Source organism: Aotus nancymaae, unplaced genomic scaffold, assembly GCF_030222135.1.
Source record: "Aotus nancymaae isolate 86718 unplaced genomic scaffold, 86718_ANA_hifiasm-v0.15.2.pri h1tg000051l, whole genome shotgun sequence".
Taxonomy (NCBI): Eukaryota; Metazoa; Chordata; class Mammalia; order Primates; family Aotidae; genus Aotus; species Aotus nancymaae.
This window is the reverse complement of record NW_026988465.1, coordinates 10,601,954-10,625,576: the sequence shown is the minus strand read 5'-3', so window position 1 is coordinate 10,625,576 and position 23,623 is coordinate 10,601,954. Positions and strand designations below refer to the sequence as shown.

General features: G+C 38.3%; 1 protein-coding gene and 1 non-coding gene across 2 annotated transcripts in view; one reads left to right on the top strand and one right to left on the bottom strand.

Moving 5' to 3' along the window:
• RANBP9 (RAN binding protein 9) overlaps window positions 1–23,623 on the top strand; it is a 106,095-nt gene that overhangs the window by 12,831 nt on the left and 69,641 nt on the right. Inside the window, exon 2 of the mRNA XM_012476547.3 lies at window positions 3,846–3,957. Coding sequence (XP_012331970.3) covers window positions 3,846–3,957 — 112 coding nt within the window. The remainder of the gene's footprint in view (window positions 1–3,845; window positions 3,958–23,623) is intronic.
• LOC135269339 (U7 small nuclear RNA) lies at window positions 21,627–21,689 on the bottom strand. Its single transcript, XR_010337641.1, has one exon. It is a non-coding gene; the product is annotated as a U7 small nuclear RNA (small nuclear RNA).

Below are 23,623 nucleotides of genomic sequence, written 5' to 3'. Positions count from 1 at the left end.
GGGAATAAGCATGTGAGCAGACTCTGGCCTGATCAATGTGAAGAACCGAAATAGTGCTCATGTGGCTGGAGCAGAAAGGAGGTGGAAAGTGCAGGTGGAGAGCAAGGTCAGATAAGATGTTCAGGAAGTGTATCTTTTTCCTAGGCCGAAGGGGAGGCTTTAGAAGAAATTTTAGTTGTATTGAGGGCTGTCGGTATAAGGACGGCTGATTTATAGATCAAGAAAGGCACTGGCTGGCTGCATGTGGGAGAGTGGATGGGAGTGGGAATGGGGTAGAAGAGTTTATTCAAACTCTTTCCATCACATTGTTTGAATAAAAAGAGTTGGCCAGACACAGTGGCTCACGCCTGTAATCCCAGTACTTTGGGAGGCCGAGGTAAGTGGATCATGAGGTCAGGAGATTGAGACCGTTGTGGCCATGGTGAAACCCGGTCTGTACTAAAATACAAAAAATTACCTGGGTGTCTCACACCTATAGTCCTAGCTACTCAGGAGGCTGAGGCAGGGGAATCGCATGAATCTAGGAGATGGAGGTTGCAGTGAGCGGAGATCGTGCTACTGTACTCCAGCCTGGCAAAAGAGTGAGACTCCATCTCAAGAAAAAAAAAAAAAAAGAGCTAAACTTGCTAGCCTTAGAGTTAGGAAGAAATACATATATTTTCTTCTAAAGCCACATAGAAAAACTTAATATTGAGGACTTTGTAGTTTTAAAAGTTGAAACTTTGGTAGTATGAGGTTGTTTTATGGTTACCACAGAATTTAAGGTAATAATAAACTTTCAGGTGATGAGCATTATTAGAAATAGGCTCTTTGCTGCTGATATTACAAGTTGAGCATTCCAAATCTGAAATTCAGAATGCTTTCAGAATTCAAAACTTGATTTTTTTATTCTTGAGACGGTCTTACTCTGTTGCCCAAGCTGGAGTGCAGTGGTGCTGTTGGGTCACTACAACCTCTGCCTCCCAAGTTTAAGCGATTCTTGTGCCTCAGCCTCTCGAGTAGCTGGGATTACAGGCACGCACCACCAAGCAGGCTAATTTTTGTATTTTTAGTAGAGATGGGGTTTCACTATGTTGGCCAAGCTGGTCTCCAACTACTGACCTCAAGTGGTCCACCCACCTCAGCCTCCCAAAGTGCTGGAATTACAGGCGTGAGCCACCATACCCGCCTCAAAGGATGCTCATTGAAACATTTTAGATTTTGGATTTTTGGATTTAGGATGCTCAACTGGTAAGTATATGCAAATATTGTAAAATCTGAAAATTATCTAAAACACTTCTGGACCTAAGCATTTCAGATAAGGGATACTCAACTTGACTGGTCACATTTAAGAAATAGTATGAAACCTTTTAATCTTACATTTAAACTTTTCCTTATGCCTTTTACATCAAATTTAAATTCTAATTTAAACATGAAACAAATCTTTTTAGTTTTAACATTTACAGAATTTATCTGCAATTACTGAATCATAATAACTATAATGGATTCTTGAAGATTTATAATTGGTACTTATAAAGTACTATAAGTAAGTTTTGCATAATGAAAAATGTATGGGATTTTAATTCAAGCATGGATTTAATATATGATTCCACCAATTTGGGGCAAGGTATATAATGTGTAAAACTTTTATTCTTTTTCTGTAGGCCCACGCCTGATTACAATTTATTTCAAAAAGTGAGTTTAAATAATACCTATTTCATACATGTTGAATGAGAAAAATCCATACAAAAGCACCTAACACTTTGAGAGACTGTTGACTTTCAAATATTAGTTTCTTTCTCTTTTCCCATAGAAGTAGCAAGAATAGGACATGGGGATATGTGAAGTGATCCCCAAATGTTCATTGGAACTAAATCGTTCATGGGAGTTCAGAGCTGACACTAGATCAGGTTTCTTGAATTTAAATCCCAGCACAGATCCTGGTTTGGAATTCTCATTCAGCTGTATGACCTTGGGCAAGTTTCCTGATTCCTCAACTATGAAATGATAATAAATAGTACCTACCTCATGGGGTTGTTTTGGATATTAAATGAGTTAATAAACAATGCTTTTAGAACAGTGCCTTTCACACAGTATTAAATATATGTAACTATTATTTGTTATTAAGAATACTTTGGGATTACCGTACCCCTAAAAGTTTGGGTCACTCCCCTTAAAAAAAAATTAGTGAATTTGGGATTCCAGTTAGAGTCTCTCTAGATAGTTTTCTATAGGTTTATTTTTAGCTATTTAATTTTTAAATATGTATTTAGTTTTGATGACCTTTTCTTAGGTAACTTAATTATTTGAACAACTTTGACCGAAAAAGATGTTTTACTGCCTCCATAATTAAATATTTATTAAAAAGTAACTAGCGTGGAGATTTGTGCTGTTGTTTCTTTTCTGCTGCGTAGCTCAGTGTACCTGCATTTGTTAAAGTAGTTTTGAGGCATGTAAATATTGCTTCCATTTTTGTCTTCCTAGCCAAGCTTGTTGACTCCTTCTGGTCACCAGGCTAAAAGAACTTCTGCCGATAACCCAAGTTTTCATGGCAGTGGAAGGAATGGCAGAGTTCATTCCTTTTTTTGTGGGGGGAGTAAGGTGTGTGAACATGTACTAATTTGCATTGCAAGTGTAAACTGTTTAATAAGGTATATGTTAGAAATTTGGTAAAGTGTATGGTAAGAGAGGATATGATCTCATTCATGTGTGATAATTGTATATCTTAAGATATAATTTTTGACTTAAAAGAAGGTATTTAGTTTTAAAACAATCATGATAAGTTTGAGGAGAATTCTGCTACCCATTAAGGTAATTTTATAGTATGATTGAAAGATTAATGCAAAGTTTGTATTGTGTGGAGCATATTTAACTAGAACACCCAAATAATGATTTAGAGTATTGTTTCTCATACAGCCCTTTTGGGGATTATGGAGACTTGTCTCACTCATACTCTTTGAGCATTTTCTGACATGCTACTTCAACTTCTGTCTTTATTCTCCCATGGTTTTATGGGCACATTTTCTCTTAATATTGTCCATATGCTAGCTTTCAAGGTAATTTGTATCTTGGGTGAGAGGTAGAGGAAGTGATTGTGAGTTTAGGAAACCCTAAGGGATTAGAATTGAGGAATAGCTGGTTTAAAAAGTTTAAAAGCCATTATCTAACATATTGTCTAAAATGTCAGCAGTGGCATGGTGTTATTTCCTTTCTTTAAAAAGAAAAAAATAAAATGCATTTAGAAATAAGATGTATTTCTCAATAGGCTGTTATCGGCCCAAGAGATTTTGTGAATCAGCTTTAATTAATAAGATTATATCAAAGAACAAAATTGTAAATTCTTAAAGTAAGAAAGCTGTTTTGCCAGTTCAATCTAATTGTATAAGATTTCACTTAGAAATATACGATATGGTTTAAATATACGATATGCTTCTGGTTTAAAGAGCAGGCCTTTGGCAAGAGTATACAGAAATTATGTAAGTTAAATGCAAATTTAGACCTGATAAAATTAAGATCATTCTCTCATGTTCCTCAGATACAGCCTTTTTCTCTTAAAAATATAACGTACTCTATCACATCTTTTATTTAATTTGCATAAAGGGCTGCTAGGTTCAATTTACATATTCAGATTCTGGAATCTTAATAAAACTAGTAATAGTGTGAAGAGTTCTGTGGCTAACTTGGGCTATTTTGCATATTGGGTTAATGGTGATGATAAACGTTTTATTGAGTATTTGAACTGATAGGAGCAGAAATTATATATCATTCCTAAAACCTATATGTTCCTGAATTGTTCAAGATTTTCATTTTCCTATTTCAGTGAATATCTCATGTGATTTCTATTTTCCTTCCTATTTCATATGCAGGTCATGGCAAAACCCCAAAAGATGCAGCATCAGTTCGAGCCACGCATCCAATACCAGCAGCCTGTGGGATTTATTATTTTGAAGTAAAAATTGTCAGTAAGGGAAGAGATGGGTAAGTGTAAACTTTGGTGAGAAAAATAATTTGCTAGTTTTTTTGTTTTGATTCATAATTTTTATGATGTAATTGGAAAGTTGGAATCCTGGAAATTTTGGTAATTGGAAAAGTGGAATCTGAATATTCCAGTGTAACAGATTGGATCTGGTTATGGCTAAATACTAGTTGAAGTTAAAACTTGAGTTGGTAATATTAACTAAGCTATTCTGGTAGGTTTATTATTAAAATGGAGAATTGGAATTAAGGAATGGAGGGACAATGACTCATTTTCCATGACTTTTCTTGCACTGCTTTTTCCTGAATTCTGCTAAGAAGTTAAATCCTCTCAAAACTAGTAATCGTAGTCAATTGGTGATTCATAGGTATTTTACAGATGTTGGGCCTTAGAATTTTAGGTTTCATCTGGGAAATGTATATTTGTATGCCCTCAACTAGAGGAAATTCTCAGGGTTTAGGATGTGGTTTAGAAACTGTTAAATGAGAATTCCATGGAAAAGCTGGGAACCAAATTTTATATCATTGCTTTTCAGCTTGGGATTGGTGTGTGGTTTGTGTGGATATCAGAATCACTTATGAGACTATTAAAAATAGTTTTTGGGCCTTACTTCAAAAGTTCCTAAATTAGAATTTTCAGAAGTAAAGCTTTGGGCAAGATAGGCATTTTGAGAAAGCTCCACACTGAATTTTGGTGCCTATCCCTGGTTAAGCACTAATTACCTAGAATCATTGGAGCTATCCTATAGTATTTCCTGATGACTTCATTGCATATCAGAGTTCTCTTAAAGCAGCCATAGGATCATTAGTTGAGTTACCAGGACAAAGCTATTGGGCTATGTGGGTAAGTTGCCCTGTGAAGTCAGTTAGGTTGACCTCAAATCAACCCCCCCTTAGTGGTTCTCCTATTTTTAATTAACAAATTCAATAGATTACTCATTTATTGGCTGAATATTCTCGATGTCAACAGTATGAACAAGAGAAAATAAAAACTTGGAATTCAGTGACAGCTTTTTATATAACTGCCTCAGTTTTCCCAGGTTAATCAAGCCAAAGTGAAAATTAGAGATGCCAAGAATAGGGTGGTTAAGAGAGGCCCCATATTGAAATAGGCACACGATTGTCACCATTTCTCACTTTATAAGCTGTGTAATCAGTAAGCTGATTATTTTTATACTTCAAGTTTTATCATTGTTTTCATAATGCTAGTATTGTTCAGGATGATTCCCAGGGTTCTCTTTACCTTTTGCTCTGCTTATTCTGTCTTTACATGAACTTCACCTTATATTTGGTTGCAAGTATCTCAAATCTAATGCTGTGTCTTAGCTTACTCCCTTGAGCTCCAGACAGTGTATCTAACCAAATGTTTGCATTTGAATGTCCCACAGGGGTTTAAATTTAGCTTGTTTAAAATTTTTTTCTGAAAACCATTTGGTTGGTGATTTCCCTAGTGCTAGAAACTTGAGAATTTCCTGCTTTTAACTTTTCTGTTCATCTCTACTGCCTCTCCCTTAGTCAGATCTCAATTATTTATCTGCTGAATTACTCTGAGGTAGTTGGTTGATGGGTCTGCAGTTGCTCCCTGTTTTGTTCTTGTTCTAGTCTATAACTTGTCAGTGTTCTAACACAGAACTGAATTCTCTCTACTACTTTTCCGAGGTCATTTGGGACATCTGTTGCTTCAAGGATAAAATGTAGAGCTTCTTAACAGGACGCCCTCATGGTGTGACTAGCTCTTGCGTAATTTTTCAATCTCTTTGTAGCCAGGATCCCTTATCCTTTTTCTTTTGTTTTTAAAATTAGGTATATGTTAACATATAGTAAATTCTATTGTTTTTAGTATACAGTTCTGTGAGTTTTGACAAACATGTATAGTCATATAACCACCATCGCAGTCAATGTGGGAATCTCCCCTTATCTGTGGGGGATTCATTCCAAGAACCTTTGTGGATGCCTGAAACGGCAGATAGTACTAAACTCTATATATACTGTTTTTTCAGTCTGATTATTGAGAGGACTACTTAGTGACTAAAGGGCATGTGGTATATATAGCATGGATATGCTAGACAAAGGAATGCTTCCCAGGCAAGAATAGGGCGGGACCGAGTCCAGTGGCATGAGATTATTTCGTGTTACTCAGAATGGCATGCTATTTAAAACTTATGAATTGCTTATTTCTGGAATTTTCCAGTTAATATTTTCGGACCTCAGTTGACTGGATAATTGAAACACCGAGGAAAGCAAAACCACAGATAAGTGCGGACTACTGTATATAGAACAGCTCTATCACTCTCGAAAATTCCTCCATACCCTTTTGTAGACAACCCTTCCCCATCTCTAGCCCCTGGTCACTACTGATTGGTTTTCTCTCTCTATAGTTTGGCCATTTCAAGAATGGGATATAAATGGAATCATATAGTTTGTAGTCTTTTAAGTCTGGTATCTTTCATTTAGCATAACATATTTGAGATTCCTCCCTGTTATGTATATTCATAGAACAGTCCTTTTTTTTTTTTTTTGAGACAGAATTGCTCTGTCACCAGGCTGGAGTGCAGTGGTGATCTCAACTCTGCAAACTCCGCCTCCTGGGTTCAACTGACCACACCCAGCTAATTTTTGTATATTTAGTAGAGATGGGGTTTCACCATGTTGGCCAGGATGGTCTTGATCTCCTGACCTCATGATTCGCCTGCCTCGGTCTCCAAAAGTGCCGGGATTACAGGCATGAGCCACCATGCCTGGCCAGAACAGTCCTTTTTAATCTAATTGTGTAGGTGAGTAAACCAGAGTTTGCTTACCGACTCCTCAGTTGAAGAATTTCTCAGTTGTTTCTAGTTTTTCGCCTGAAACTGTAAACATTTATATACAGGTTTTTGTATAAACATAAATTTTCTTTTCACGAGTAAATATCTAGGAGTGGGATTGCTGGATTGTAGTTATGTGTATTTTTAACTTTATAAGAAACTGCCAAATTGTTTCACAAAAGTGGCTGTACTAGTTGGCATTTCATTTTTTCATTTATTTATTTATTTATTTATTTATTTATTTATTTATTTATTTATTTTTGAGCCGGAGTCTCGCTCTGTCGCCCAGGCTGGAGTTCAGTGGCATGATCTCGGCTCACTGCAACTTCCACCTCCTGGGTTCAAATGATTCTCCTGCCTCAGCCTCCCAAGTAACTACAGGTACACACTGCCACTCCTGGCTTATTTTTTTTTATTTTTATTTTTTTTGTATTTTTAGTAGAAATGGGGTTTCACCGTGTTGCCCAGGCTGGTGTCAAACTCCTGTCCAACTCCTGAGCTTAGCCTCCCAAAGTGCTGGGATTACAGGCGAGAGTCACCCGTGTCTGGCCCACTAGTTTGCATTTCTGCCAGCAATGTATGAGAGTTCCTGTTGATCTTAGCACTAGGTATTGTCAGTTTTGTTTTTTTTAAATAATTTTTAGCCATTATAATAGGTGTCTAGTGGTTTCTTGCTGTGGTTTTAATTTACATTTCCCTAATGACTAAGGATACTGAATCCCTGATTCTCACCTGCTTTTAACCTATAAGGTACCATCTGTGGTTCTCTAACTACACATGCTGGCTTATATTTCTAGTTCCTTATGCATGCCCTTCCTTCACCTTCTCTTATCTCTTTCCCCATTTGCCTAGCTAATTAATTAGTCTTCAAGCCCTAGTTTGAGTACCTTTCTTGTGACATTTTCTCCCCAAAGTAGGAATATGCCTTTTCTATGCCTCCTTTACATTTTGGGCAGACTGTAATTATGATATTTATGTTATTTCAGTTGTCTGCTTACTGCCAACATGACCCTATAGATTTAAGAGTAAGGGACTATTTTATTTTAATTTCTATAATTCCAGTACTTAATTTATAGCTAGCTTTTAAGTCTATGAATAAATGAATGGATTAGAAGAAGTACAATTCTTGTATGTTCTTGGAGAAAACATTTTTTTTTTTTTTGAGATGGAGTCTCGCTCTGTTGCCCAGGCTGGAGTGCAGTGGCTCTATCTTGGCTAACTACAACCTATGCCTCCTGGGTTCAAGCAGTTCTCCATGCCTCAGCCTCCTAGTAACTGGGGTTGCAGGCACGTGCCATCATGCCCAGGTAATTTTTGTATTTTTAGTAGAGATGGGGTTTCACCAAGTTGGCCAGGCTGGTCTTGAACTCCGGACATCAGGTGATCCACACGCCTCTGCCTCCAAAGTGCTAGAATTACAGGTGTGAGCCACCTAACCTGGCCCTTTTGTTGTTGTTGTTGTTTTTGTTTTTTTGCGACACAGTTTTGCTCTTGTTGCCCAGGCTGGAGTGCAATGGCGTGATTTCAGCTTGCTCCAACCTCGGCCTCTCAGGTTCAAGTGATTCTCCTGCCTCAGCCTCCCCAGTAGCTGGGATTCCAGGCATGCACCACCATGCCCAGCTAATTTTGTACTTTTAGTAGAGACAGGGTTTCGCCATGTTGGCCAGGCTGGTTTCGAACCCCTGACCTCAGGTGATCTGCCCGCCTTGGCCTCCCAAAGTCCTGGGATTACAGGTGTGAGCCACCATGCCCGTTACTATATTTCTTTTGCTAAACTATTATATTTCTTTGGTCGTATTTCATTTATCTCCCTGGTAAACTTGTAGAACAAAGTTCTAGGCCCAACCCATTGTTTTAGGAAGGAAAGAACAATTCATTTCTGATAAAATCCTACTCATATTGCTAATTTTGGCCAAGTAATAATTTTCTGGAGAAAAAATTCTTTTCTAAAATCCCAACATTTTTGTAAAGTATGGACCAGAAAGAGTAGCTGTTAGTCACCTTTTATTTGCAGTGATGTATGCCCATCAGAGAGTTTACTACACTTAATTTAAAACTGAATTTCTGCTGGGTGGCTCAATGCCTGTCATCCTAGCACTTTGGGAGTCCAAGGCAGGCGGATCACGAGATCAGGAGTTCGAGACCAGCCTGGCCAACATAGTGAAACCCTGTCTCTACTAAAAATACATAAAATTAGCTGGGCTTGGTGACGGGCACCTATAATCTCGGCTACTCGGGAGGCTGGGGCAGAGGAATCACTTGAACTCAGGAGACGGAGGTTACAGTGAGCCAAGATTGCGCCACTGCATTCCAGCCCAGGCAACTGTGTGAGACTCAGTCTAAAAACAAAACAAAACAAAACTGAATTTTCTTTTAAACAAAGTGTTCATCCAGGATCTCAGTTTTTAAAATAAATTGTCCTTGGCAGCAAATTTTCTCATGAAATGGCAAGAGTTGGGTAAGAATTGCCTCTTTCAATAGAGTAGAAAGAACTGGTGTTAATGTATTATGTGCTTGTAAAGACTTAATTTCTCCATGGTGTACATTAGGAATATGACTGTCATGATTGTTACTTATATTTCTTTATTGCCTAGAAAATGAGACTTGAAGTTTTTTTTTAATTGAGTGAAAGAATATATTTCATTTTCTGCCATGAATTTTCATTTAAACTGAACCTAACTTTTGTATATATGCAGTTAAACTTATTAGGACAAAATAGTCTGTTTAAATATTAATTTTAAAATCTAATGCATTTCACGACAGAAAATTGAATCACTTTATCTACATGACTTTTTTCCCAAGACGGAGTCTTGCTCTGTCACCCAGGCTAGGGTGCAGTGGTGCGATCTTGGCTCACTGCAACCTCTGGGTTCAACAATTCTCCTTTCTTAGTCTGTTCTAGTAGCTGGGATTACAGGCATGCGCCACCACACCCAGCTAATTTTTGTATTTTCAGTAGAGATGGGGTTTCACCATGTTGGCCAGGCTGGTCTTGAACTCCTGACCTCAAATGATCTGCCTGCCTCGGCCTTCCAAAGTGGTGGGATTACAGACGTGAGCCACCAAGCCCAGCCCTGCATAACTTCTTTAACGGGTATGTATTTACTTTCCCTTCTTTTTAGTGATCATTGACTGTTGAGGTGAATTTCTTTAAGGAGTCTATTTGTTAACGCACTTTCAGTTCAGGAATTTCATTCAACTTTTAAATTATGCATACTAATAGAGGCAGTGGAGATACAGTTAATTCTAAATGTGAGAGATAATAAAATTTTCATTTGAAAGTTTTTAGAATTATAATTTATTATGAATGGTATTTTTAGTTCTTCAAACAAAATATTGATGCCACTCTTTGACAGTGTTTCAGCGAGAACTGGCAAGTAATCCAGTCTCTCTGTTCTGTTCCTAAATTCTTCTGCTGATAATAAAGTACACCCTTTCAGAATGTTCCTTTTATGCTTTCTGACTTTCTAGATTATTTCTTGTCCGAAGAGGAGAACAAAGATCTCTCTTCCTGTCTAGCCTTAAAAAGACTGAAAACTAGAAGGCTGTTTTTTCTAGTTTTGATTGGTTTTAAGTAGCAAATGGAAGCACAGGGCAAATGTGGACAAAGAGTAAACAATGTATTTATTATAAGTAAGCAATATATTTATTAATTTAGCAAATACATGTTGAACACCTATGATATATCACATCGCCAGTGGCTGAGGATAAGAAATTATTCATTTGTCTTATTCATAGTTCTTACTAGGACCTGAAATTTAGTAGAAACTCAGTTAATACAATGAGTGAATTGAATGTGGTCCCTGCCTTCAAGGAAGATCAAATCCTTTAACAACAGGGTTATGTTCTAAGACAGGGGTCATTGGGCGGTGTTTTTTTGTTTTTTTGTTTTTTTTTAATGAACATTGTAAAGGGTACTTGTATAAACCTAGATGGTATAGCCTACTACATACCTAGACTGTACCATTGTATACATAGTTCTTTGTTGACTAAAATATTGGTAAGCAGTATTTGGAAGATATAGTGGACAGATCAGGGAGAGAAATAGGCAACTCTAAGACATAATATACTAAGTACTTAAGAATGAGACTATATATGGGAAAACAGTAGAGAGTAGTTAATTCTGGCTCAAGGAGACAGATTTATACAGGAAGTAGTATTTAATAGACCTTACAAAATGAGTAAGAATTTGAGAGGCCTTGTTGGGAAAGAACATTCCAGACTATGGTAAATGGCTGGAATAGTCTCACAGGAAGAGTGCAACTGTGTGGTTTTTGATAGAGATACATGGTTCAGTATTGTTGGAGACTTGGATCATAAGGAAGAATTACAAAATTAAGAATAGGCCAAGTGTGGCTCATGCCTGTAATTGGGAGGCCAGAGTGGGCGGATCACCTGAGATCAGGAGTTTGAGACCAGCCTGGCCAACATACAGTGAAACCCCATCTCTACTAAAAAGTACAAAAATTAGCTGGGTGTGGTGGTGCACGCCTGTAGTCCCAACTACCTGGGAAGCCGAGGCAGGAGAATTGCTTGAACCTGAGTTGCAGTGAGCCAAGATCACGCCACTGCCCTCTAGCTTGGGTGACAAAGTAAGACTCCATCTCTCAAAAAAAAAAAGAAAAAAGAAAAAAGTAAGAATGGAATCAGATATTATAGAGCCTTGATGATTTATAAGGTAGAATATTCTATAGGTAGAAGGAAGCCTTCAGTTTTTTTTTTTTTTTCTTTTTGCGGCAGACTCTTGCTCTGTCACCCAGGTTGGAGTGCAGTGGCACAATCATGGCTGGCTGTAGCGTTGACCTCCCATGCTTAAGCAATCCTCCTGCTTCAACTCAGCCTCCCAAGTAGCTGGGACTACTGGTGTGCATCACCATGCCCAGCTTTTTTGTAAAGATGGGGGTCTCGGTATGTTGCATAGGGTGGTCTTGAACTCCTGGCCTCAGGCGATCCTCCTGCCTCCCTAAGTCCTGGGATTACAGGCATGAGTCACTGCACCCAGCCTCCCTTCAATCTTTTTGAGTAGAGAAGAGACATGGTACCTCTTTTAGAAAGATAATACCAAGTGGGGAGAGGATGAAAAGTGTGATGGCAATGTGCAAGATTGCTAGAGAGTGTAAGGGTTAGAGCTAGGAGTTAGGTTGTGAGGCTGTTGTCTGGGGATAGAGTGTGCTAGAGATCAAAGAAAAAAAAATAACAGGAAAATAACACAGGAGGAAATTTAATTTATTGAGTACCTCTTATGTGCCAGATACTGTGTTAAGAACCTAGGATTAACAGAGATGGAAACAGGGCTGTAAACATGGCTGAGAAAGGGTACCTACTGTCCAGAAGTGTGCAGGTAAGAAGGGAAATGAACATGTACATAAATAATAAAATCCAGTATGAGATACACAGTAGTAGACATAGAAACAAACTAGAGAAGTATATTGGAGGAAGTAAGCAACTGTATTGGAAGACGGGGTGGTGATCAGGGAAGTCTTCATGGGAAGCTAACATAAAATTACAGAAGAAGATTATAGTTAAACATAAGTCTCTCTTTGTCCTTCAGTTGCTTGGGTATTATTCACAAGATAGGATTTGAACAGAGGTTTTAAAGATTAGTAGCTGTTTTTGAAGTTGACTAGTTACTTTTGTTAAGAAATATAGTGGAGATATAAATCTTGGCTCTGCCACTTACTAGTTATGTGATTTTGTATTTTTTGACAGACTCTCAGTCTTACCTGTGAAAAGAAAAAATAGTGCCAACCTCATAAGACTCAGTTACATAATTCACTTAAAGCACTTATTAGAGTCCCTGGGTATGAAGCAAACTCAGGATAGCTTGATGCTGCTCTGAAAAAAGGTGCCTAGTGCACAGCAAACTGATGTCTTCTTGCTGCTGCTGCTGCTGCTGCTGCTGGAGGAACTTCAGCATAAAGTTTAGTGGGAGGAATGTGTCTGGAGATGATCATGAAGGGACTTCTAATGCTAATGGATGTTACCTTTTATCTTTCAGGTGCTAGTTTTAAGCAAGGGAATTATATGGTTGGATTTGCTTTTTAAGTAGGTTATCTGAGGGTAATATGGAAAATAGATCTGAGGCTGACTCCAGAGATCAGTTGGGCTATTGTAATAATAAGTTGAGGGTTTAATTTGTGTAGAGGGGTTGGAGAGGAAAGCAGACAGATTTGTTAACTGGTTAGGACTTAATATTTTTTTTTTTTTTTTTTTTTTTTTACAAGAAATCTGCCTTTATTTCCTTGATTAGGAAGTAGGAGTAGTAAGTAGGTAAAGATAGTTGTTGATAGAGTATTAAGAAGGACTCCCTGGCTTTTTGTTTTGTTTTGTTTTTGAGACAGAGTTTTGTTCTTGTTGCCCAGGCTGGAGTGCAGTGGTGATCTCAGCTCACTGCAGCCTCTGCCCCCTAGGTTCAAGTGATTCTCCTGTCTCATGCGCCACCACGCCCGGCTAATTTTGTATTTTTAGTAGAGACAGGGTTTCTCCATGTTGGTTAGGCTGATCTCGAACTTCTGACTTCAGGTGATCTGCCCACCTTGGCCTCCCAAAGTGCTGGAATTACAGGTGTGAGCCACTGTGCCTGGCCTACTCCCTAGCTTTTGACATAGAAGATTAAATGGCTAGTGATGTAACTAAACATATCAGAAAATACTGGAAGATTGTTTTTTATTTTAAGAGATAGGGCCTCGCTGTTTTTTATTTTAAGAGATAGGGCCTCGCTTCGTTGCCCAGACTGGCATGTGGTTGTATGATCATAGCTCACTGCAGCCTCGAACTCCTGGGCTCAAGGGATCCTCCTGCCTGAGCCTGCCAAAGTGCTGGGATTATAGTTGTGAGCCATCACACATGGCCAGGAAGTGGATCTTTAAAGATGATGATGATGGTAATAGTGTTTGAACTGCTATGGGATACCCAAAAGATTAATAGCAAAAGCTTTGACTAAAAATAAATGGGATTTAGGAGAGTAGGGCTGAAGGTAGATTTTGGAGTCATCAGAATGTAAGTTGTTAAAGCCATGGGAATTGATGGGATAACCCAAGTATGTAGTGTTAAAAAGAAGAGGGCCTAGGGTGGACACCTTAAACACCACATTTAAAGGACATATAGAAGGAGGGAATTCATCCGAGATTCTTTTCATTTACTTATGAATTTTTTTAAAAAAATTTCTTCCTTGTAACATAATCATCTGATTCTAAGAAAACGAATGGTCAGAGAATTAGAAGGCAGCGATCCTAGGTGTTCTCAGAAGCCAAGGAAGTCAGTTCACAGGAGGACTGCTAAGTGTCCATTGGTTTGTCATTTGGGAGGTTAACTAGTCCTTGTGATAGGAGTTTCCTTGAAATTGGGGTGATAACTGTGCAGTGTGTCAAAGAGTGAAATTGGGGTGCAGTGTGTCAAAGAGTTAGAGGTAAGGAATGGAGATAATGTGCCAGTGGACTAAGTAGCTGTGTTACTATTGTGAGAAACAATAATTCACAGCCCATTTAGAAAAGTAATACACTGCCAATTTGATAATTCAAGGCCAGGTGTGGTGGCTCATGCTTGTAATCCCAGCACTTTTCGAGGCTGAGGTGGGAGGATTGCTTGAGCCCAGTAGTTCAAGATCAGCCTGGGCAACAAAGGGAGACCCTGTTTCTAAAAAATAATAATAATAAAATTAGGCTGGGCGTGGTGGCTCATGCCTGTAATCCCAGCACTTTGGGAGGCTGAGGCGGGCGGATCACCTGAGGTCAGGAGTTTGAGACCAGCCTGGCCAACATGCCGAAACCTCGTCTCTATTAAAAATACAAAAAATTAGCTGGATGTGGTAGCGCACACCTGTAATCCCAGCTACTCAGGAGACTGAGGCAGGAGAATCCCTTGAACCCAGGAGGCGGAGGCTGCAGTGAGCCAAGATCGTGCCACTCCAGTTTGGGCAGTAGAGTGAGACTCTGTCTCAAAAATAAAGAAATAAAAATAATAAAATTAGCTGGGTGTAGTGGGATGCACGTGTGGTCTCAGCTATATGAAAGACTGAGCCAGGAAGATCACTTGAGTCCAAGGAGGTCAAGGCTGCAGTTAACTGTGAGTGTGCCACTACACTCCAGCCTCAGCTACAGAGCAAGACTCTGTTTTGGGGGGCGGGGAAAAAAGAGGGAAAATTTTGAAATTCAGAAAAAGAAAATTTGGAAAGTACAGAAAAATGTAAGGAGGAAAACTAAACCATAATTTTGTATAATTAATTGCTATCAATAATTCTGCCCGTTTCCTTCCAGATTTTATATATACACTTATATTTTAAGCTTAGTTATATTATTTTCTTGAGATGAAGTCTCGCTCTGTGATGCGATCTCTGCTAACGCAGTCTCCGTCTCCTGGGTTCAAGTGTTTCTTCTGCCTCAGCTTCCTGAGTATGTGGGACTACAGGCACATGCCACCATGCCCAGCTAATTTTTGTAATTTTAGTAGAGACTGAGTTTCACCATATTGGCCAGCATGGTCTTCATTTCTTGACCTTGTGATCTGCCTGCCTTGTCCTCCCAAAGTGCTGGGATTACAAGTGTGACCCCCTGTGCCCAGTCTAGTTATACTCTTTTTTTTTTTTTTTTAATAGGTTTTTATATCCTGTGTTTATTATCGATTTATTTTTTTGGAGACAGGGTGTTTCTCTGTTGCCCAGGCTGTAGTGCAGTGACACAATCATAGCTCACTGTAACCTCAAACTGTTGGGTTCAAGTGATGCTCCTGCCTCAGCCACTCAACTAGGGAGGACTACAGACATGTGTCACCATGCCTGGCTTATTTTTAAATTTTTTTTTTTTTTTTAGACAGAGTCTTGCTCTGTTGCCAGGCTGGAGTGCAGTGGTGCGATCTCAGCTCACTGCAACCTCTGCCTCCTGCGTTCAAGTGAGTAGCTGGGACTACAGGTGTCTGCCAACATGCCTGGCTAATTTTTGTATTTTTAAAATACAAAAATCTCTTGACCTCGTGATCCATCTGCCTCAGCCTCCCAAAGTGCTGGGATTACAGGTGTTCAGCCACTGTGCCCGGCCCTATTTTTAAATTTTTTTGTAGAGGATTACTATTCATTTATTTCTATGCAACAGTTACTGTGTATTTCTTGTATAATTATAAACATTTTTCTATGAGATTAAAAGCTCTGAATATCTTATTTTTGGCCATGGAATAGTCTATTATAAGTATATTATGGCACATCCATAGCTGTTCTCCTGTTGCCAGTTATTTAGATTGTTTTAATTCTTTCACTATTCTAAGTAATCTTTTTTGCATGAAATTTGTCTTTATTTCCTTAGGAAAGATTTCTTGAAGCGGAGTTATAGATCACAAGAAGGGGCATGCACATGTTTAAGGCTTATGATACATGCCAAATTACTCTCCAGAAAAATTATTCCTGTTTATGTTTGGGTGGGAGACACCTTGTTGTATGTATATGCTGAGGAGAAGGAATCACTAATGAGTCCAGGAGAAGACCGAGGGGGCTAATGAGGCAAGTTTCTTTGCCCAGTGGTTAGGATATGGGGATTTAAGTATAAATTAGGAATGTGGGATGGTATATGGAATTTATTTATTGGCACTTATCACTGCTTCTAGAAGCCTGTCTTGACTAACTTTCCGCCTTCAAACTAGATTAGGCTCCTCTGTTAAAGCCCTTTCATGGTGTCTTGTACTTCCCCTTCATAGCATTCAATTACATTCATCATTATTTAAGATCCGTCCTGCCTGTTAGAGTATCCCCTGTATAGAGGGCACAGACTTCTGTCTTTTTCACAGTTTTATATATGTTGTCCTACACATAGATAATCAATATTCATTGTTCAGAGAACTGAAAGTATTGAGGAACTGTGAGATTTAAAGCCACGAATTTGTGACAACGGTTTACATACTTATAATATCATTTTTCACTATATACTCAGCTGCGTAGAGAGGAGAGTTGAATTATATGACTGATGCAAAATGGAAGACTATAGGTTAGGTAAATTGGAAGAACAATTGTAGTAGTTGAGGTTACTGGTGAGGGAGTATTTAAATGGACTGTTTTAGTTCAGTGAGTCTTGGATTTTGGATATGTTCTTTACTTACATTTTGACACCATCAAGAATGGTAGGAGCCTCAATTTTGGTGGAGAGAAAACTTGGTTATTTAAGAAGGTATGAAATATGGGAAGAGTGACCTAGAGCTATATAACCATCATGTTTCTCAAATTATTCTTGAGTTGGTTATCTTTAGTGCAGTTTAAATTCCAAATCACCCTTACCTCTTACTCTATCAGTTATTGTATACCTAACAAATGTAGGTAGGTTTTTTTTTTTTTTTTGAGACAGAGTCTCACTCTATTGCCAGACGCCAGGCTGGAGTGTGGTGGCTCAATCTCGGCTCACTGCAACCTCCGCCTCCTGGGTTCAAGCAATTCTCCTGCCTCAGCCTCCCGAGTAGCTGGGACTACAGGCTTGCGCCACCATGCCCAGCTAATTTTTGTATTTTTAGTAGAGACGGGGTTTCTCCATGTTAGCAGGATGGTCTCCATCTCTTGACCTCATGATCTGCCTGCCTCAGCCTCCCAAAGTGATGGAATTACAGACCTGAGCCACCGTGCCCGGCCGTTTTTTTTTTTTTTCTCCCAAGAAATTCTTTTTTTCAGTTACAAAGTAATACATTCTTATTCCTGTGAAATAGAAAAAAGCATACATATTTTTTAAAGCATCTGCAATCCTACCACCCGTATTAATGGCAGTTGACATTTTGGAGTATATTCTCTCCAGCTTTTCTTCTCTATTCACACTGCTTTCAACATTAGCCTAAGAAAGAAAAATTGGTTTAAGATGTATTTGAGTCACATGAGAGATTAAAAAAATATATTATTTTCATGGGTTCTAGTACTTATACTTTCACTTTAATATAAATTTAATTAAAAAATTCAGGGAGGGCCGGGTACAGTGGCTCATGCCTGTAATCCTAGCACTTTGGGAGGCTGAGGCGGGTAGATCACAAAGTCAGGAGTTTGAGACCAGACTGGCCAATATGGTGAAACCCTTTCTCTACTAAAGATACAAAAATTAGCTGGGTGTGATGTGGCGTGCCTATAATCCCAAGCAGAAGAATTGCTTGAACCCGGGAGGTGGAGGTTGCAGTGAGCCAAGATCACATTACTGCACTTCAGCCTGGGCAACAAAGTGAGATTCCGCTCCTCTCAAAAAAAAAAAAAAAAAAACCAGAGAGAAAATTTCATTTTAATATTTTAAAGACACCCATTTCACATAACTTTAAGGTTGTATAATTTTGTCATGATGAATATATTACTTGAAATCATATTTCTGTTTTTCAGAACCAGGAAAACAGTTTATAACCAGTCTATTGATGTTTATCTCAGATACATTGAGTTCTTTGTCTTTGCCTATTGCTGGAATCACTTAGGTTGATTAACATTCCAAGATAAGGAGAAATGATCTGTTGGTCCTAGACCTTTTGGCTTTGTAGATGATTTGATAGTCTGCGTAGTTTTTTGGAGAAGTGGGTGAAATGTTTTAAAATGGTTGCTGAGGAGTCATCCTCAGATGGAAAAACAGATTAGTTAAGAGTTGAAATTTATCCCAGTGATTCTTTGTAATTTGTATGGTACAGAATCTAAGGAGTTTTCTTCCCCAACATTTACAAACACACAGAAGAGAGAGTTAATATAGTGTATACCCTACCCTTGTACACACCATCGAGATTTTAGAATTAAGATTTTGCCATATTTACTTTATTATAGATCTGTTCCTCTGTCATCCCATCTTTTTTTTTAATGCATTTCAAAGTGAGTTGCAGAGTTTCCAAATCAGTTTTAAAGTCTCTCATTTTACACTTCTTTCTTTTTTCTTACTCTGAGAATCTTTGATTCTGGTGATATGTATTTATTTGCTTTATCCTAGAATATCTTGATACATTTCCAAATTAAAATACCAGTAATTTTGGAGGCTGAGGTGGGTGGATCACCTGAGGTCAGGAGTTCGAGACCAGCCTGGCCAACATGGTGAAACCCTGTCTCTACTAAAAATAACAAAAATTAGCTGGACATGATGGTGGGCACCTGTAATTCTAGCCCCTTGGGAGGCTGAGGCAGGAGAATCGCTTAAATCCAGGAGGCGGATGTTGGAGCGAGCCGAGATTGCACCATTGCACTTCAGCCTTGGGCAACAAAATTGGAAACCTTTCATAAAATAAAATAGGCCATGCGCAGTGGCTCATGCCTATAATCCCAGCACTTTGCGAGGCCGAGGCGGTGGATCATCTGAGGTCGGGAATTTGCTACCAGCCTGACCAACATGGTACAACCCTATCTCTACTAAAAATACAAAATTAGCCAGACATGGTGACACATGCCTGTAATCCTAGCTACTCTGGAGGCTGAAACAGGAGAATTGCTTGAACCTGGGAGGTGGAGGTTGCAGTGAGCCGAGATCACACCATTGCACTCCAGCCTGGGCAACAAGAGTGAAACTGTCTCAAAAATAAAATAAAATAAAGAACATTGACTACTATATATATATGTATGTATGTATGTGTGTGTATATATATATGTATGTATATATATGTATTTTTTGCAGCTTTTGTGATTTTGCTTTGGTCTTCAGAATATATCCCATTAGAGATGGATATGTAAAGTCACTTGAAGTAATTCTTTTTTCTGTATTTCTGCCACCAACTTGATATGTTTATAGTTTCAACTTACTTAAAATTGTCTTCCATTCTTAGGGACTGATTTTTAAATTTTTATTTTCTTTAATTATGTAAACGTTTACATTGTTACAAACTAAGATGGTTTAAGAAGGCACTTGGCCCGGGTGTGGTAGCTCAACCTGTAATCCCAGCACTTTGGGAGGCCGAGGTGGGCGGATCACCTGAGGTCAGGAGTTTGAGACCAGCCTGGCCAACATGGCGAAACCCTATCTCTACTAAAAATACAAAAATTAACCAGGCGTGGTGTGGTGTGCCTGTAATCCCAGCTACTTGGGAGGCTGAGGCAGGAGAATCACTTGAATCCAGGAAACAGAGGTTGCAGTGTGCCAAGATTGCTCCACTGCACTCCAGCCTGGGCGACAGCGAGACTCTCTCAAAAGAAAAGAAAAGAAAAGCACTTCACAGAAGGTTCACAGCATTTTTTTCTTCCCCTCCCTCTCAGGTAACTATTTTCATTAGGTTTTGGTTTTTAAGCAAATATGCTGACAGAAACTTTGAAGAGATATCACGAGTAGCTGATGACACTAAAGGAAGTGGTTAAATGGGGATGGTATTGAAAGGAAACTCGAAACATTTTTGTTGCTTTTGCATTTTTTAATATTATCTATTTTCTCTTTTTTTGAGAGTGTTAGTATATTTTTACATTGAGAGAGGTACATTTATACTAATACCTATAATCCCCTCCTTTTAAAGTACTCTTGTATTGTGAGCAATAATGAAATTAGCTAGTAACCTCTTCCCTTTTTCCAGCGTCTGCGGTTTTTTTAGCATTTAAAATTTATTATTTGTTAACATGTGGTAAAATACATTTTTTTCAGTTTATAGTTGTGAGTTTTGACAAATAGAATCAGATAACTACCACAATTGAGATATACAACAGTTCTCTCACCTCCCCAAATTCTCTCTTTGCCGCTTTATCTCAAACCCTCCTCCCACCCCAACTCCTCACAACCACTCATCTGTCTTCTGTGCCTATAGTTTTGCCTTTTGAAGCCAGAATGTTACATAAGTGTAACCTTTTGAGTATGGCTATTTTGTATTCACTTAGCATGATGATGCCATACTCATCCAGGTAGTTGAGTGCATCAATCGTTACTTTTTCTGTAAACTCTGCTTTGTTAATTGTTTTATATCTATATTTTACAAGCATATAACATTCCCATATGCTACACTGTTTTCTTTATTCTGATCATTTAGTGTTAGTTCTAAATTATATTCAGTACTTATCACCAGACCTTATCCCAAAGATACTTTTAGGATTTTTTGGTTGTCTGAAGCTCACATTCTACTAGAGAGCTCATGAGAACAATATTTTTTTTTTTTATTTTTTTATTTTTTTAAGATGGGGTTTCACCATGTTGGTCAGGCTGGTTCTGAACTTCTGACCTCAGGTGATCCGCCCGCCTTGGCCTCCAAAGTGCTTGGATTACAGGCATGAGCCACCACGCCCGGCAAGAACAATATTCTTTAAGTCCTTTTGGTTCAAACTATTTGTTTGTAACCATTATACCCGTTATATTTGAAGATTTGGTTGGATGTAAAATCCCTGGCTTATGTTTTTTTTTTCTTCTTTGTTTTTTTTTTTCCCTGAGACAGACTCTCACTTAGTTGCCCAGGTTGGAGGGCAGTGGCACAATCGTGGCTCACAGAAGCCTCAGCGTCCTAAGTAGCTGGGACTACAGGTGTGCACCCTATGCCCAGCTAACTTTAATTTTTTAATTTTTATTTTTGTTGAGACAGGGTCCCATTGTGTTACTCAGGCTGGTTTTGAACTCCTGGGGGATCCTCCCCGCTCAGCTTCCCAAAGTGCTGGGATTACACACGTGAGCCACTGTGCCCAACATGTTTTCTTATGAGCTCCCTGGACATTTTCAAGGTCTTAAGCCATTTTTTTCTTTTGCAAGAAATTTGCTCGTTTGCTTGGATACCTGAAAGATTTTCTTTAAAGAACCATTGCTTGAATCTATCTTGGTGTTCATCTTGGTATGACCTTAAATAGTAGGTTCAAGTGTTTTATTCCAGAAAAGGTTTTAGTATGTTGTTTTTCATATTTGCTCTGTTCCATTACATGGGTTTACTTTTTAGGGACTTTAATTATGAATATATTTTGGATCTTCTTTGACTAATTTCTTTTATTATTTTATTTTTTGGAAGGGTTTTCTGGTTAAAAACTGGAAAGCCTGCTAGAGAAATTCTTAAAGAGCTGTAACACTTGACTAACTTCGTTATTTTGAAAATTTCCTCCATTCTCTTTTCTCTTTTCTTGTGGGGTCTGTTCTTTTGTGTTCCATTTAGCTTGTCTTTATTTCTGAAATTCTAATTCTTATGTAAATAAGAACACTATTTTTTGACCAATTTATATTAAAAATTGGAGACTTCCTATGAAAAAGTCTTGAACATCCAGTGTAAATTTTAAGTTGTTAATTTAATCCAGTGTTAATTTTAAGTTTTAAATTTTCACTTGTGATGATAAATATTGTTGAAAAACAAAACAGTAAAACGCATCTCAATCTCCATAGTTTTGTAGATACACCTCATTTGGTACAAGTAGAACCTGTAATATTTATAGAACTTAAATGTAAATCAGTTTCTTCTGAACTTATTTGTGTGATTTAAAGTTGCTACTTTTTATTGTTTATAATTTTGTAGGGATATTTTGAAAATAAGATTTTAAATATGGATTACAATATAAATAATTTTATTAACCAAAAATGTCAGTTTATTAGAAACATAAATAATTTCGTGTCTATTGGGTGAAAAGTAGAATATATTATTTTATACATGTGATAGATTATTTTTCTTTACATTTAACACCATAACACTTTAACAAGTCAGGAAACCAGGTTATTTTATGTTTTATTATTGTTGTTGTAATTTACTACAGATGGAATTATTTGACAAAGAATTGTCAGAGGAACTCTCAAACTAATATGCTTTAATTGTTTTTAGAGTCTTATTGTCTTAATCATTAAAAGGCAGGATAATCATCAAGGCAGGTACTTGAAGGCCATCTTAGTAAATATAGCCAGGCCTTAATTTAAGGTATTGTATATTTATATTTTTATAGCTCTTTGAGGGGTAATGGGAGAAAGGTGCAGCTGAAGGGTTGATGTATGTTATTGTGAACTTCCCAGAGGCAACAACTAATTTCTGTTTGCTGTGATTCTTTATGCTTTGGGAAGAAAGTGGTAGAGAAGGTGCAGTATATATAGAGAGATAAGTAGCTGCTTTACTGTCAGCATAGAATTAGAATTGGAACAATTTTTTGAATAGTAATACTGAAAAAGGATTTCTGTTTTCTGTTACTTAAGTTTCTTACCTTAATTTCATTGTTTCAGATAATCATCTGGTGAGTAGTATTTCACTTTGCAATATTTTGAGCATGCATATACTTAAATTTCTTTTGTATATTAATAGTGGTTCTAAGAATGTAGGTGTTGGATATGGTATGGTAAAGTCTGTGCAGCTGCAGAGGAGATGAGAATAAGGCTTAGAAGGAAGAATTTTATTATACTCACAGGTCTGAGAGGGTCATGCATGCCACACAGGGACACAGGGGGAACACCAGCTTTTTGGTTTTTTTTGAAACGGGGTCTCGCCCTGTTGCCAGGCTGGAGTGCAGTGTTGTGATCTTGGCTCACTGCAACCTCCGCTTCCCGGGCTCAAGTGATTCTCCTGCCTCAGCCTCCCAGTAGCTGGGACTACAAGTGCATGCCACTACGCCCAGCTAATTTTTGTATTTTTAGCAGAGATGGAGTTTCACCATGTTGGCCAAGATGGTCTCTATCTCTTGACCTCGTGATCTGCCTGCCTTGGCCTCCCAAAGTGCTGGGATTACAGGCGTGAGCCATCGCTCCCGGTCAGCACCAGGTTTTAGTCAGGAAGCAGAAGACAGGAGCCATGGAAAAGTCCAGGCCAGAGTCTTTATTGGAGTTTCCTGGGAAAGACAAGGGAGGGCAGGGTAAACAGTTGAGGATTGACCAGTGTGGATAATTCCTGCAGGCTTTGAGCTGTAGAGGTGGTTGTTTCTAATTGCCTGATACCTGACTCTGAAATGATTTAGGGCAGGAAATAACTGGCTTCGTATGTGAGCATTAGATAAGAAGGTGGTTTTGGCTATAGACTCTGGATTCGTTAGTTTGTATATG